This window comes from Anabrus simplex, chromosome 1 (assembly GCF_040414725.1).
Source record: "Anabrus simplex isolate iqAnaSimp1 chromosome 1, ASM4041472v1, whole genome shotgun sequence".
Classification (NCBI taxonomy): Eukaryota; Metazoa; Arthropoda; class Insecta; order Orthoptera; family Tettigoniidae; genus Anabrus; species Anabrus simplex.
The window spans coordinates 513,383,638-513,397,186 of record NC_090265.1 but is presented as its reverse complement, the minus strand read 5'-3'; the positions used below and the strand labels follow the sequence as shown (position 1 = coordinate 513,397,186).

Genomic DNA, 13,549 nt, shown 5'->3' with positions numbered 1-13,549 from the left:
TGTTACGTCTGATTCATTTCAGAAACAATGAATGTAGGCCTACTGACGAATCAGATCGATTACAAAAACTGTACCTCTTACAGAGAAACTGAGAGACAAATTCAGGAGTGTATATACTCCTGGACAAAATGTGTGTATTGATGAGACACAGATACCATTTAGAGGAAGGCTGTCCTTCAAGCAGTACATAAAAAACAAAAGACATAAATTCGGGATAAAATTGTTCAAGCTGTGCGCTGATGGTGGTTACACGTGAGTTCAGTATTTTCTGTGGCGAAGAATACAATCCCAGCAGAAGTGTTCCAACAAAGACTGTTTTGTCACTCATGACGTCACATCACTGCTTGACACAGGGGATACTTTGTTCACTGATAATTATTGTACCAGTATCGAACGGACACATGAATTATTGAAGCAAAAAACGCATTTAGTTGGAACTCTCATTAGCAATGAAACAAAATCCTAAAGAAGTAACATCTAGAACCCTGAAGAAAGGAGAGAGTTCTGCCCTGGAAAGTAACATAGACATGGCAGTCATGAAATGGAAAGACAAAAGAGATATCCTTCTGAGCGCCGCACATCTTGACAATAAATCCGTTTTTCAACAGAGGGAGAGGGGCAAGTGGAAAAAGCCAATGATATTGTTGACTACAATTGATCAAAAGGGTTCACTGACATCTCTGATCAAATAAAGGCTTACTCCACAGCTCCACATAGTGGAATAAAATGGTATAGGAAAGTTGCTTTTGATCTGATGCTGGGATCTGCACTCATAAAAGTATTCATTGTATATAAGATCATAACCCAGAGCAAAATATCTGTAACAACATTCCCTGAGATGCTGGTTCAACAACTATTGGGTCTGAAAGAGGAAAATGATGGAGTCAGCAAAAGTAAAAGTTCTGAAGTGCATCAACTTGAAGAAGTGTTCTCAAGAGATAGAAGACAATGTGTTGTCTGCTATGAAAAATAAGAGCAGAATTTGGTCACCAGATTGCGCAGAAGAAAACCAATTGAAGTAAACTTCAATGTTTGAATTGCAAAAAATTATATTACTTGACATGTTTTTGTGATTCACATAAGCCAAATCAAGTGTAACAAGGGCCAATTGATTTCTTTTGTTTCAATGATGTACCTTTGTACCGTTACTCTTCAAGCAGATTTGCAGTTATATGTTTTGTAAATAAGTTCCTATATTCTTATACATGATTTACAGTATAGTATCAAGTTATTTCTACAGAACAGCACCCAATCTGTCGTAATATCATAACAAACTGTAATGTTTCTTTTTGGTAGTGTATAAAGTATCATTTAAAAAAAGCCTGTAAGTAAAATCTATTTTCTTTTAAATAAGATATTTGCAAGGCAAAACCTGTTTTACCCTTCCTACTGTAGACTACTTTTAAAAAAATTCAAAATAAACTAAGTGATATTTCAGTTTCCTGCTGCGCCTCATCAAATGAATCTGAGGTCAGCACGAGACATGGCAGCCGCGTCTTGCGGTCTAAGATACCTCAGGGACTGAGACTTGCATACCGTGTCATGCGGTGATTAATGTGTTAATCTGTTGCTTAACCCCTCAGCGTCGCAGCCGTTTAAAGAGCTTCCTACCCCGCGGCCAGATGAGATTTCAACTACGCGCGACTGAAATACATTGATTCACTTAAAGCGTATAAGAGTAGCCCGATATTCACAAAATTTGGAATTCCTTATGGTAGAACTATGTACATGAAGATAATTACATAATTGTTTCACATTTCCTTAGTAATTTAGTTCCGTGTGATAGAGTTCGAAGCACTCTTCGAGACAGAGACCCAAGGCACACTCCTGGCAGCAGTACACCGATGTCTTCTTTTCACCGTGTTTTGAACACGCGATACGTCTCTGAGGTTTGGATTTCTCACTCTTGGGTGCTAATTTCCTGTTAAAACGTATTTCCTGCAACCTTGGAACTGTATTATCTGATGCGCGCCGGCCTTGAATATTTCGTTTCCCGCCCGAAAAGCGTATTTTGTACTACGTAAACAAACCTTCCATCAGCTGAAACTGATAAGATAACTGCTCAATGTTTGTCCCTGTGACTTGTCTAAATATTATTGGAGAATCTAGGAATCATAATTCACTGTTGAAAACTTCCCTTTGACCTGTATGCGTATCTATAGTCTCCTACACGAAATTTCCAAGTACTGGTTCCTCCTCATCGTCACTCTCATCATTTACCACTGCATCGGCCACAGCCACATCATCTATTTCATTATCACTACTGCTAATACTGCCACTACTACTTCCGACTAAACTTTCATTTGAATTATACAATATTTTAAGCACGTTACTGTCAGCAGGAGCTAGCCATTGAGCGCAGTGTGTCACACAAGCTGATGAAGCTGCAGTGGGACCGAAAGCGGCAGGACGAAACTGAATGAGGGGAATAACATTTATGACGAATCAAACCAACTCGATACATACTTCAAATTAAAAGGTCGATACATCGTTTTTCAAACGAAATATATACCATGCACAACTGCATCTCATGTCGTATGACAGAAAGCACCACTAACTGATGCCTACATGGAACACTAGTGGAGAGTTACGAAAAGACTACAAGCTGAGAAATAAAGCAAATATAATAAATAAACCGCACTCTTAATACAAAATTAGAGCAAAGAACATCACACGAAAAGACAAACTTCTCAGATCATCATTTCTTTATTTCATTCTGTGGGAAAGAATGAAGCAAACGGACTATTAAAAAAGCAGGGATTGGAGCTCAGACATAATTGACAAATACTTATCCTTGCAAAAGCAACTACACTTTAACGATTTTCAATTCTTATTTACAACACTGATAAATTACAAGTAACAACTCTCATTATTGTTCCGTATTGAAGATGACGTTAGGCATAGATATCAAGGATAATTTAATAAAAAACCACCTATTCAATACTTTCCACGTTTAATGTGGTTATTATCTACATGATTTTATGTAGACTTATTTGGTCAGGTACATGTTTCACCCATTATTTTGGGCATCTTCAGCCTGTAAACAACCTTTAGGTCAAGGTTTGGGACCTTTTTAACCAATATAAAGATACCTATATATACACTATATACAACATATACATTATATACAATATATACAAACATAAGTTAATACAGTTAAGTTTTTTGGTCCTAATCTATCTAATATGGAAAAAGTCCAAAACTAAAATGGATCTTCTTTTCGGTGAAGAGGATTGCATATCGGGGTTTATGTGACCCCTGTAACATATTAAGTTCTTGACGTATCGTGTCTGGTGACAGGATGTGTCGTCAACAATAAGTGGAGATTTGAACTGATTGTAGGTTGGTCAAGATTGAAAATATAAATTTAAATGTGTTTTAACTTGGCAGTTCTATCCTGGTTAACTTAAAATGTTCAAAACTAAAAATAAAATGAAACGGATCTTCTTTTTTGAGAAGGGGTTGTATTAAAACTGGTGCTTGTTTGACCCACGATTTTCATTTTCATGTTCTTGACGTAACTAATATTTAAATGTGTTGTCATGCACAAGTGGAGATTTAAAAGCCGATTGTTGTAGGTAGACTGGTCAAAAACGTTGTGAATGAAACTGTTAGCGTCTTGACTTTGGGTCTCATGTAATGTCAAGGAATTGACAAGAGTACAATATTTAGCTGTTTCATAGTTTTTGGCTGCTGCTTAATTGGGAAGAAACATCCTAGACACTTGATACAGTCTTGTGTGAAAATTGTTCCCGTTGATGTGTTGCTTGGTCTTTGGGAGGGATCTTAAGAATATCTGTAATGAAGTAGAAAAATAAGTTTGAATTAAAAATTTTGAGCACGCGTTGTGATAAAATGTATTAAATTAACACCTCTTAACTGTAAAATGACTTACTTGTTCAGTTAATACTAGATGGACCTGTCTGTTCCGGCAGCGCCTGTCTTATCACCATTTCTACTCCTGGTGTTGTACTGGTGCGGTAATGGAGGGGCGGGGCATGGAGGGAGAGTGGGGGTAGGCTGGTCTATGGGCGTGTGTGCTGTTGCTGGAGGGGAGTTTCTAGAAGCAATATGGGCGGGTTTAACTTTTGGCATGATGGATGAAGCATTTGAGTGTGGAGATTTAAATAATTGAGGGATTTTGTTTTGATCTGAATTCACGATATTAATTAATCTAGGTGTTAATTCGTACAAAGGATTTTTAATTTCATTGACGTCGTTGAGATTTTTATTTTTATTGTAGGTTTGGTCTAAAAAGATGTGTAGGTTTTCCAGTTCATTCATTAATTTCCCTTTACCTATGCTTCTAATGATGGTAAGATCTTTCTCTATGGATGTAAAGTGATGGCCCGTTTCTCTCATATGTTGGCTCATCGCTGAGTACTTATTGTGTTTTTGAGCGTTATAATGTTCCAGATATCTCGTGTTAAAGCTGCGGCCAGTCTGTCCGATATAAGAAAAATCACATTGTGTACATGTTAGTTTATATATGCCGGACCTTGAATAATGGTTGCTATTGTGATTGACCTTGTTGTGGTTAAAAAATATGTTTCGATTAGTGTTAACTGTCCTGAAGGCTATATTGATATTGTGCTTCTTTAAAGTATTTGCGATCTGATGGACGGCTGGGTTGTTATATGTAAATGTATATATTGTATATAATGTATATGTTGTATATAGTGTATATATAGGTATCTTTATATTGGTTAAAAAGGTCCCAAACCTTGACCTAAAGGTTGTTTACAGGCTGAAGATGCCCAAAATAATGGGTGAAACATGTACCTGACCAAATAAGTCTACATAAAATCATGTAGATAATAACCACATTAAACGTGGAAAGTATTGAATAGGTTGTTTTTTATTAAATTATCCTTGATATCTATGCCTAACACTGATAAACCCGAAAATGTCTTCTCGGAAACAAAACAATTTGCATATCCACAACACCAAAACTCTTCGCGCTATAGCCGTAAATGCGAAACCATGTATGGGTCTATACCACATATAGAGGTTGGCAGCTACGGAAGAAAAGGGGGTCTATACCACGTATAGAGGTCGGCGCTGAGGGGTTAAGGCAATCAAATTTAAACCCCAACTTTTGGACTTTTGCAGTCCTCTCAAGACAGCTTATTGGCTGATAGAACAGTTGTCATTTGCATTTTACATCATCGCTTGCATTTCACCAAAAGCAAAAAAACCAAACCCCGTGGTGCAACACAGCTGAAGGGCACTTGGCCTACCATGTGACCATAGCTCAGCCCAAAGGCCTGCTTGCATTTCAGCACCACAAGAAATTGTCGCAGTTTGAATTTATATATGGGGCTCAAATCCTAAGATATTGTCGGCATTTGCTCCTCACTACCATGTCAAAAGGAAGATTTCAATGTGGAGATTCCATTAATGTATAACTCATTTTCAGAAAATGGCAGAAATGTTGGGGTATGAATTGGAATGCCCCACTTGTCCAAAGGAGTTTTGATCATCAAATTTATCTTCCCTAAATAAGTAATGATTACTAGTTTCTATTAAGATATAACTTTAGTGAGAACTTACCTCTCCGTAATGTTCTGTTCTGCTTCATAAACCTTTTCTATTCCTATTGGCATAGGCAATAATGTCTGACCATTCATTTTTCCTTTCACCTCATACACTGTGTTCTTCAAACTATGGACATGCCTTGCTACATCATCTGCCACCACCTTAGGCCAGCCACGATGATTGTTCGGATTGGACAGCAGTGGTACACACACCTGAACCATCATCATATTTATTAATCCTCTCTCACAGTTCTATCTTATTCAATTCCATCAAGCATGAAAAGCCAGAAAATTCAAACAACATACCTCATCCACCCAGACAGCCAGTTCTTCCACCGGTTTGGGAGCCATATCCCCGAACACCAGAAGACTGCGTATATTCTCACCAGTGACAGGCTCCATGCGGCGGCGGATAAAATAGCAAGCTTTTGTTTTAATAGAAGCTGGAAATCCAGCAACAGGGATAAGCATTTGTGCAGGACTCATTGTTATCACCAAAACTTTATCAGTGGTGCGGTCCAGAAAGTCCATCACAATTTTCTACAGGAAAAAATGAAATATACCATGAACAGTGTCATACACTACAGATTATCTGAATACTAGTGAACATATTATCTCATTTATGGCAGTTATCTCTCTCCACATTTAGCTTTCTTATTATCCTACTCTGCCCACATCAAGAATTAATATTCTCAAGAATGGTCCTCTTATTGAGTGTGAATGTTCACTCTCCAAAGCAGGGAAGCATAAATGAGCTTGTCAGCAGGAGGAGGATGGAATCCAATTATGACATTATAGAGTTTATCCATGTCTTTGTGTGTTTCCAAACGTGTCCTTACCGAGCTCGATAGCTGCAGTCGCTAAGTGCGGCCAGTATCCAGTATTCGGGAGACAGTAGGTTCGAACCCCACTGTCGGCAGCCCTGAAAATGGTTTTCCGTGGTTTCCCATTTTCACGCCAGGCAAATGCTGAGGCTGTACCTTAATTAAGGCCACGGCCGCTTCCTTCCAACTCCTACTCCTTTCCTGTCCCATCGTCGCCATAAGACCTATCTGTGTCGGTGCGACGTAAAGCAACTAGCAAAAAAAAAAAAAAAATGTCCTTGTCTCCAATTTCAGTTATATACGTATAGGGAACAAATGGAAAGCAGCAACATACCATGTAAGCATGCATGGATAAGGTACACATAAAAGAAATGCAAGGTCCAAAATTTTTTGTTGCAACCTTCGTTAAGGAGAGAATAAGAATAATGGTGTTCACTGTTGACAAATAGATGCTGCTGTGAGATAAATGGAAGAGGGAGATAGATGTGATGATAGAAAGGAGCAGTTATTGAATGTTATGGCTGGGTGCTTCCCTGTACCTGAGCACAAGTTATCTTCAACTTTGGAATCATTGAGGGCAAGAGGATAGGAAGATAGGGCTAAATGATAAGGGCTTCAACTTTGAAACATATTTCAAATTTCTCAGCCTATCAAAAAGTTTTACACGCAAGCTATAGTGTTTTAAGTGTTATATTTTGTGCTTCAACAGACTGAAAAACTTAAAGTTGCATTAACTGAGTCAACACTGAAAAATAACGGCTTCCTCCTTAACAATCATCATCTGTGGTTTGATAAAGCCAAGTATGAACAAAAACAGGAAGATTCATGTTATGGGTTTTGCAGGTACTGCTGTAGCTGCATATTCATTTACTTATCAGTGTGTTGGTAATTAAGCCAGTTTAATAATTTGGCAGATGATGAGACAAGAAATGCAGTCATGACATCCTCTCAGTTTCCTACATGATATCTATGACAAAGTTGACAAAATGTGCTAGTAGTTTTGTCTCAAATAGCTATTTTTAGTAAAAAGCAGGAGTTGTATCTTCTTACATGGTAAAGCAAAAAACATACATGTCAAAAGAAAGTCTGTGTTCTGTCCAACAAGGTAAAACAAAATCATATGGCAAAAAAATTCTGATTGTGACCTACCATTTGTGTTTATCTGATTATGTGTTCCTATTCATGTTCCTATCAATCAAAACATAACTTGATTTGTCACTTTTTGTTCCTTTCCATTACAACACTCCCTGGGTAAAATTACCTGGACACCCTGTGAAGTGAAAATGGGAAGACACAACTAAAACCATCCTCTTTCTGTTGCTCCCTCTTCCCACTTTGACCTGTGATTATGCTTATCCTAATACAGTGAAAGCCTCAGTCAAATTGCCAGTTATTCTCTGACCTATGTTTAGGTGAATGGATGATACAATAGCCACCTGACCCATACAGTTCCCTCTATAATGTCATGGACTCAGCTACTCTGCAATAAGCTTCTGTCCTAATACAACATTAACTGATAGGTTTGGTGTGTTTCACAGCTTCCTAAGTGTTCATTATGCAATCCACCAATGGTCCCTAACCCGTTAAGATGAGAGATCCTCATTTGGACTGCTGCTTCACAAAATTTTCACCAAGCATCATCACCTTCTTTGCATTTTCCCATTTATGTGGGGTCTGCCTTCTTGCAGCGTTTCATCCACTTCAATCGACCCATAGCGTCCCAGGGGCTAAGTTTGGTCAGCCGCACGTCATCTCTCACCCTATCCAGCCAGTGTGTTTGAGGTCGCCCTTGAGGTCGGCAACCCTCCACGTTCAGTTGAAGGGCAGTCTTTGCAACTAAGGTTTCACTGCTAAGGAGTACATGCCCATACCATCGCAGACCTGATCCACAAATTTTCTCTGTGATTGGGGCAATCTTGAATTTCTTCCACACAGCATCGTTCCTGACATGGTCTAGTTGAGTCAAGCCGTTGGACCACCACAGCATCTTCATTTCCATTGCATGAAGTGCGTGTTCATGCTTCAACGTTGTAGGCCAGCTTTCAGATCCATAAAGGGCCACCATCTCATCACTGTGCGGTAGACTTTAGATTTTAGATGCAATGGGTTTTTTTCTTATCACACAGGACTCCAGTAATTTGGCGCCATTTCATCCATGCGGCACTGACTTTTGTCTTGACATCAAGAATCGTACTGCAGTCTGAGGTGATGCATGACCTAAGGTAATTGAACTGGGTCACTTTATTAAGTTGAACCCCACTCACAGTGATCGTGCCATCAGTTTGGTCACCACACTCCAGGTACTCCATCTTCTTCAGATTTAATTTCATCCCAAATTCTTCAAGACGCATCTTCCACTCTTGTACTTGCTGTTCGAGGCCTCACGTGTCTCGTTAGCTAACATGACATCGTTGGCATATAATAATGTCCATGGGTGCCTGGTCTGGATGTCATTTATGATGGCGTTCATGCAGAGTATAAAGAGCAATGGGGACAAAGCTGATCCTTGATGGACACCAACAGTGATTTGGATGGTATCAAACATTCCTGCTACACACCACACTGAACTTGTGGTCTTTCAGAACACCGGAACACAAGTTTCCTCCCATTGACAAAGGCTTCAGGTACACTGTATAGTCTCATTGCCAACCGAATGAGATCATGTGGTACTCAGTTGAACATCTTTTCCAAATCAAGAAAGGCCAAGTGAACTGTCTTCCTTTTCTCGTGGTGTCTTTCCATCAATAGATGAAGTGCATGGATGGCGTCTGTTGTTCCACTGTTTTCAACAAAGCCACATTGGTTAGATGAAATAGTGATGTTTCGTAATGTCACATTAAGAACAAGTTCAAAAATTTTCATAGTATGGCAAAAGAGTCGGATTGGCCTACAATTTGAGAAACCCTGTATATCTCCTTTACCTTCCCAAATTGGAATTGTGATACTGGTCTTCCAGGCCTCTGGTACTGTGTCGTCCATAATAATCTTGTTGAAGAAGTCAGTAAGCCATACTACACCTTGCTCTTCTAGAAGAATCTATACTTCGGCTGGGATATCATCTGCACCAGGTGATTTCCCAGATTTCATTTTGTTGATGGCAATGGACACTTCTTCTGTAGTGATAGTGGGCTCTGGGCCGTGAATGGAATCAGCTGTAGGTAGAGGTGGATGACGGAACTCCTTGTTGCATGTATCCTCAAAATACTCCTTCCAGCGATGTAGTATGTCACGTCTCTTTTGTAGGAGGAGCCCATTTCTGTCTGTGATGTTGATAACATGACCTAGATCTTGTGTGGCACGCTCGCGAGTGTGAGCAAGTTTGTAGATTCTATTCGTGCTAGCAGGCTTGTCCAGCTCGTCATAGATGGCTTTGTAATGTGCTGCTTTTGCAGTTGCTACAGTTCATTTTGCACTGGACTTACGAGCCCGGTACCTTTCTAAATCCTCTGAGCTGCGTGTCTGGTGCCATGTCTTGTAAGCAGCTTTCTTTTCCCTAGTTACCTGCTGCACATCATCATTCCACCACCAAGTCTGCTTGTCAATAAGGCATCAATTTGGTTTGGTAACACATAGGGTAGATGTCGCATATGTCTTGATGGATTCAGATAGTGTGTTCCAGCCATCTTCTACAGATGACATTGTAGAATTTGAAATCGATGATATCAATGCTTCTTTGATGGTAGCTCGATGTTTTAATAGTCTCCACCATTTAATGCGTTCAATCTTTGTGCTGGGTCTCACAGATACATAATAAATATGGACTGTGGAATCTAGTACAAGTAGTCGGTGTTGAGGAGCAACGCTGTCACATGGGATCACATTCGTATCCTTTACTATCGCAAAGATCTCATCGTCGAGTCATCCAGTAGTCAATCTGGGACATATGGCTTCCACTATAGTAGATGATACAGTGTGAATTCCGCTTTCTAAAAAAAATGTTTGTTACAGACAGAACCCACACTTCAGCAAATTCTAGGATTTGAATGCCATCTTTCTTGTGGCAACCATATCCATGACCTCCATGGTTTCGTTCAAATCCATCCCCTTCATAAACAATGTCCATTTAGATCTCCACCAATGAAAATAATTTCGCTATCATCAACAGCTTGAACGTGTGATTCGACATCGTTCCAAAATTTGTCCTTCTCTTCTTCAAGGCAACTAGTCTGTGGGGCATAGCATGTCACAGCTCGAATTAAACCGGTCCCCAAGTTGATCTGTATTGACATCAGGCGGTCACTGATGCATGCTACTTCAGAGATGCTGCCATGAATCCATTGGTTTACAATCATACCTACACCATTTGCACTTTCCTTACCATTGTAGATTAGCTTATAGCCTTCTCCAATATCTCTTGGGTTTCTTGATGTTTGTCTGATTGATGTTTGTTGTTTAAAGGGGCCTAACAATGAGGTCATCGGCCCATTGGGTTTCTTGAACACAAGCTGTGTCCATATTCTGCTTCTTCAAAGAGGCGGCCAGTTCTCGGCTTCAGCCTGCCATTGTACCAATGTTGACAGTGGCTAGTCTGATGCGATTTGATGTCTTTTGGTCTGGCTTCTTTAGCTGACGTCGACGACACATCAGTAGCCCTCATTGATTTTCCACATCGTTCACAGGCAAAAACAATGCACATTGCTTAGAAGGGACACCCTAGCATTTATATCTGAATGAAGAGGAGTCAACTGCATGCTGATACAACAAAAAATACCTCAACCAACGTGTCACTCAGCCTGTCATCAAGGGCTTTTTATACCTATTGCCAGGGTTTCTTGAGGCTGCCTCTAACATGGGGAAGAGTTGCATTTTGCAGCCACTCCTAACATGGAGTACAGATGCTGCACGGTGGTTTTCAGTGGCATTTCCTCCAACTGAGGGACCACCACCCTCCCAAAGAGCTCCTCCGCCCAAAGCCATTGGCTCCTTCAGGGTGTTAGGTTATTTTCCACCGCCCAACATTCGGCGTAGAGATGCTGGCTGCACAGTCTACTCTATTACTGTAGCAGGATGAAACTTGGCCAGACAGGCAAAATTTTTGCCAAGCATACTCAGAATATTTCAGGTTCCCTATGGGAATAAACATCTATATCATCTGATGGCCAGGCAGGCATCAATTTTTGGTAACGAGACAAAGTCTCTCATAGTGCATTGGCATTGCCGGTGGCTTCAAGTAGCCTATGCAGTGGCCTCCATGGTTTGCACTAGTCATGAATTTTGGTGGGTGTGCTATTTACCAACTGATAAGCCAAACTTAGCACACTGGAGTGAAATGCTAGCAACCAGGAATGAGTTAGCTGGAAAAAAATTCATAATGTCCAATAACAGACCATTTATATTGGTATTATAAATTTACTCATTCGGGACAAATATTTCAGATTTCCTATGGGACAAAGTCCCTCATAGTGCATTGGCACTGCCAGTGGTTTCAAGTATCATACGCAGTGGCCTCCACGGTATGCACTAGCCATGCATCTTGATGGATGTGATATTTACCAACTGATAAGCCCAACTTAGCACACTGGGGCGAAACGCGGAAACCAGTAATGAGTTGCTGGAAAGTTTATAATGTCCAATAATGGACCATTTATAATGATATTATAAATTTACTCATTTGGGACAAATATTTCAGGTTCTCTATGGGAATCAACATCTATATCATCTGATGGTCAGGCAGGCATCAATTTTTGGTAATGAGACGAAGTCTCTCATAGTGCATTGGCACTGCCAGTGGTTTCAAGTAGCGTACGCAGTGGCCTCCACGGTATGCACTAGCCATGCATCTTGATGGATGTGATATTTACCAACTGATAAGCCCAACTTAGCACACTGGGGCGAAACGCGGAAACCAGGAATGAGTTGCTGGAAAGTTTATAATGTCCAATAATGGACCATTTATAATGATATTATAAATTTACTCATTTGGGACAAATATTTCAGGTTCTCTATGGGAATCAACATCTATATCATCTGATGGTCAGGCAGGCATCAATTTTTGGTAATGAGACGAAGTCTCTCATAGTTCATTGGCATTGGCGGTGGCTCCAAGTAGCCTATGCAGTGGCCTCCACAGTATGCACTAGCCATGCGTCTTGGTCGGTGTGCTATTTACCAACTGATGAACCCAACTTAGCACACTGGGGCAAAACGCTGGCAACCAGGAAGGAGTTAGCTGGAAAATTTATAATGTCCAATAAAAGACCATTCATTTACTCATTCGGGACAAATATTTCAGGTTTCCTATGGGAATCAACATCTATATCGGAAGCTATCAATTGGAAACCCGACCGGTCATGTGGGATTTGGCTGGTCTTGGTACCTCTAGTGGTACTGGGTACTGAAGATGCATTGATAGCTTGGGTGTAGCGGCATTTCATGAATTCTGGTGGTGTACGTGAGGAGTAACTGCTGCCTCCTTATTCGTAAAGATGGAACTCCCACTTCAGCGAGTAGGCTGGGAAGGGGGCTAGTACAGAAAGCTCCTGTTGCCAGCCTAACTCCACTATGGTGAACATTGTTTAAAAGGCTCAGAGTAGATTTTGATGTTGATCCGTAAGCCACACTACCATAGTCCATTCGGGAGAGGACCGCTGCCATGCAGAAATGCAGCACCACCACACAGTCAGCCCCCCATGAAGTGCCGCTGAGAAACTTAAGCATGTTAAGTCTCTTCATGCAGGCAACCTTCAGCTGACGGATGTGGGGCTGCCAAGTCAGTCTCTTATCAAAATGGAGACTCAGTAATCTTCAGGTGTCTACCACTGGTAAGACACTGTTTTGTAAGCGGAGTTCTGGTTCAGGATGCACAAGCCGATGTCGACAGAAGTGTACAACTGAGGTTTTCACCACTGAAATTCGAAAACCATATTGCAGGGCCCATCTGTCGACTCGGTTAATAGCTTGCTGTAGAGGTCTCTCAGCAAACGCCACCCTTCAGGTTCCCTATGGGAATCAACATCTATGTCACCATTCCGGAGCTGTAATGTAGAGCTAAATTGTCTACATACAACAATGGCACGACTGCGGGCCCAGCAGCAACAACTATGCCATTGATGGCGATTGCTAACAGCGTGACACTCAGTACAGATCCCTAAGTTACTCCATTTTCTTGAACGTAATATTGAGAAAATTCATTCCCTTCTCAGACTCGAAAGAGTCAGAGGGACATGAAATTCTCAATAAACGTTGGCA

The 13,549-nt window shown here is 40.5% G+C and overlaps 1 protein-coding gene across 1 annotated transcript in view; it reads right to left on the bottom strand.

Annotated features, from left to right (window-relative positions):
- Positions 1-13,549, bottom strand: part of LOC136875368 (dynein beta chain, ciliary) — a 782,313-nt gene that overhangs the window by 744,053 nt on the left and 24,711 nt on the right. The window contains exons 2-3 of the mRNA XM_067148948.2: positions 5,844-6,077; positions 5,554-5,750 (exon numbers count right to left, since the gene is read on the bottom strand). Coding sequence (XP_067005049.2) covers positions 5,554-5,750; positions 5,844-6,077 — 431 coding nt within the window. The remainder of the gene's footprint in view (positions 1-5,553; positions 5,751-5,843; positions 6,078-13,549) is intronic.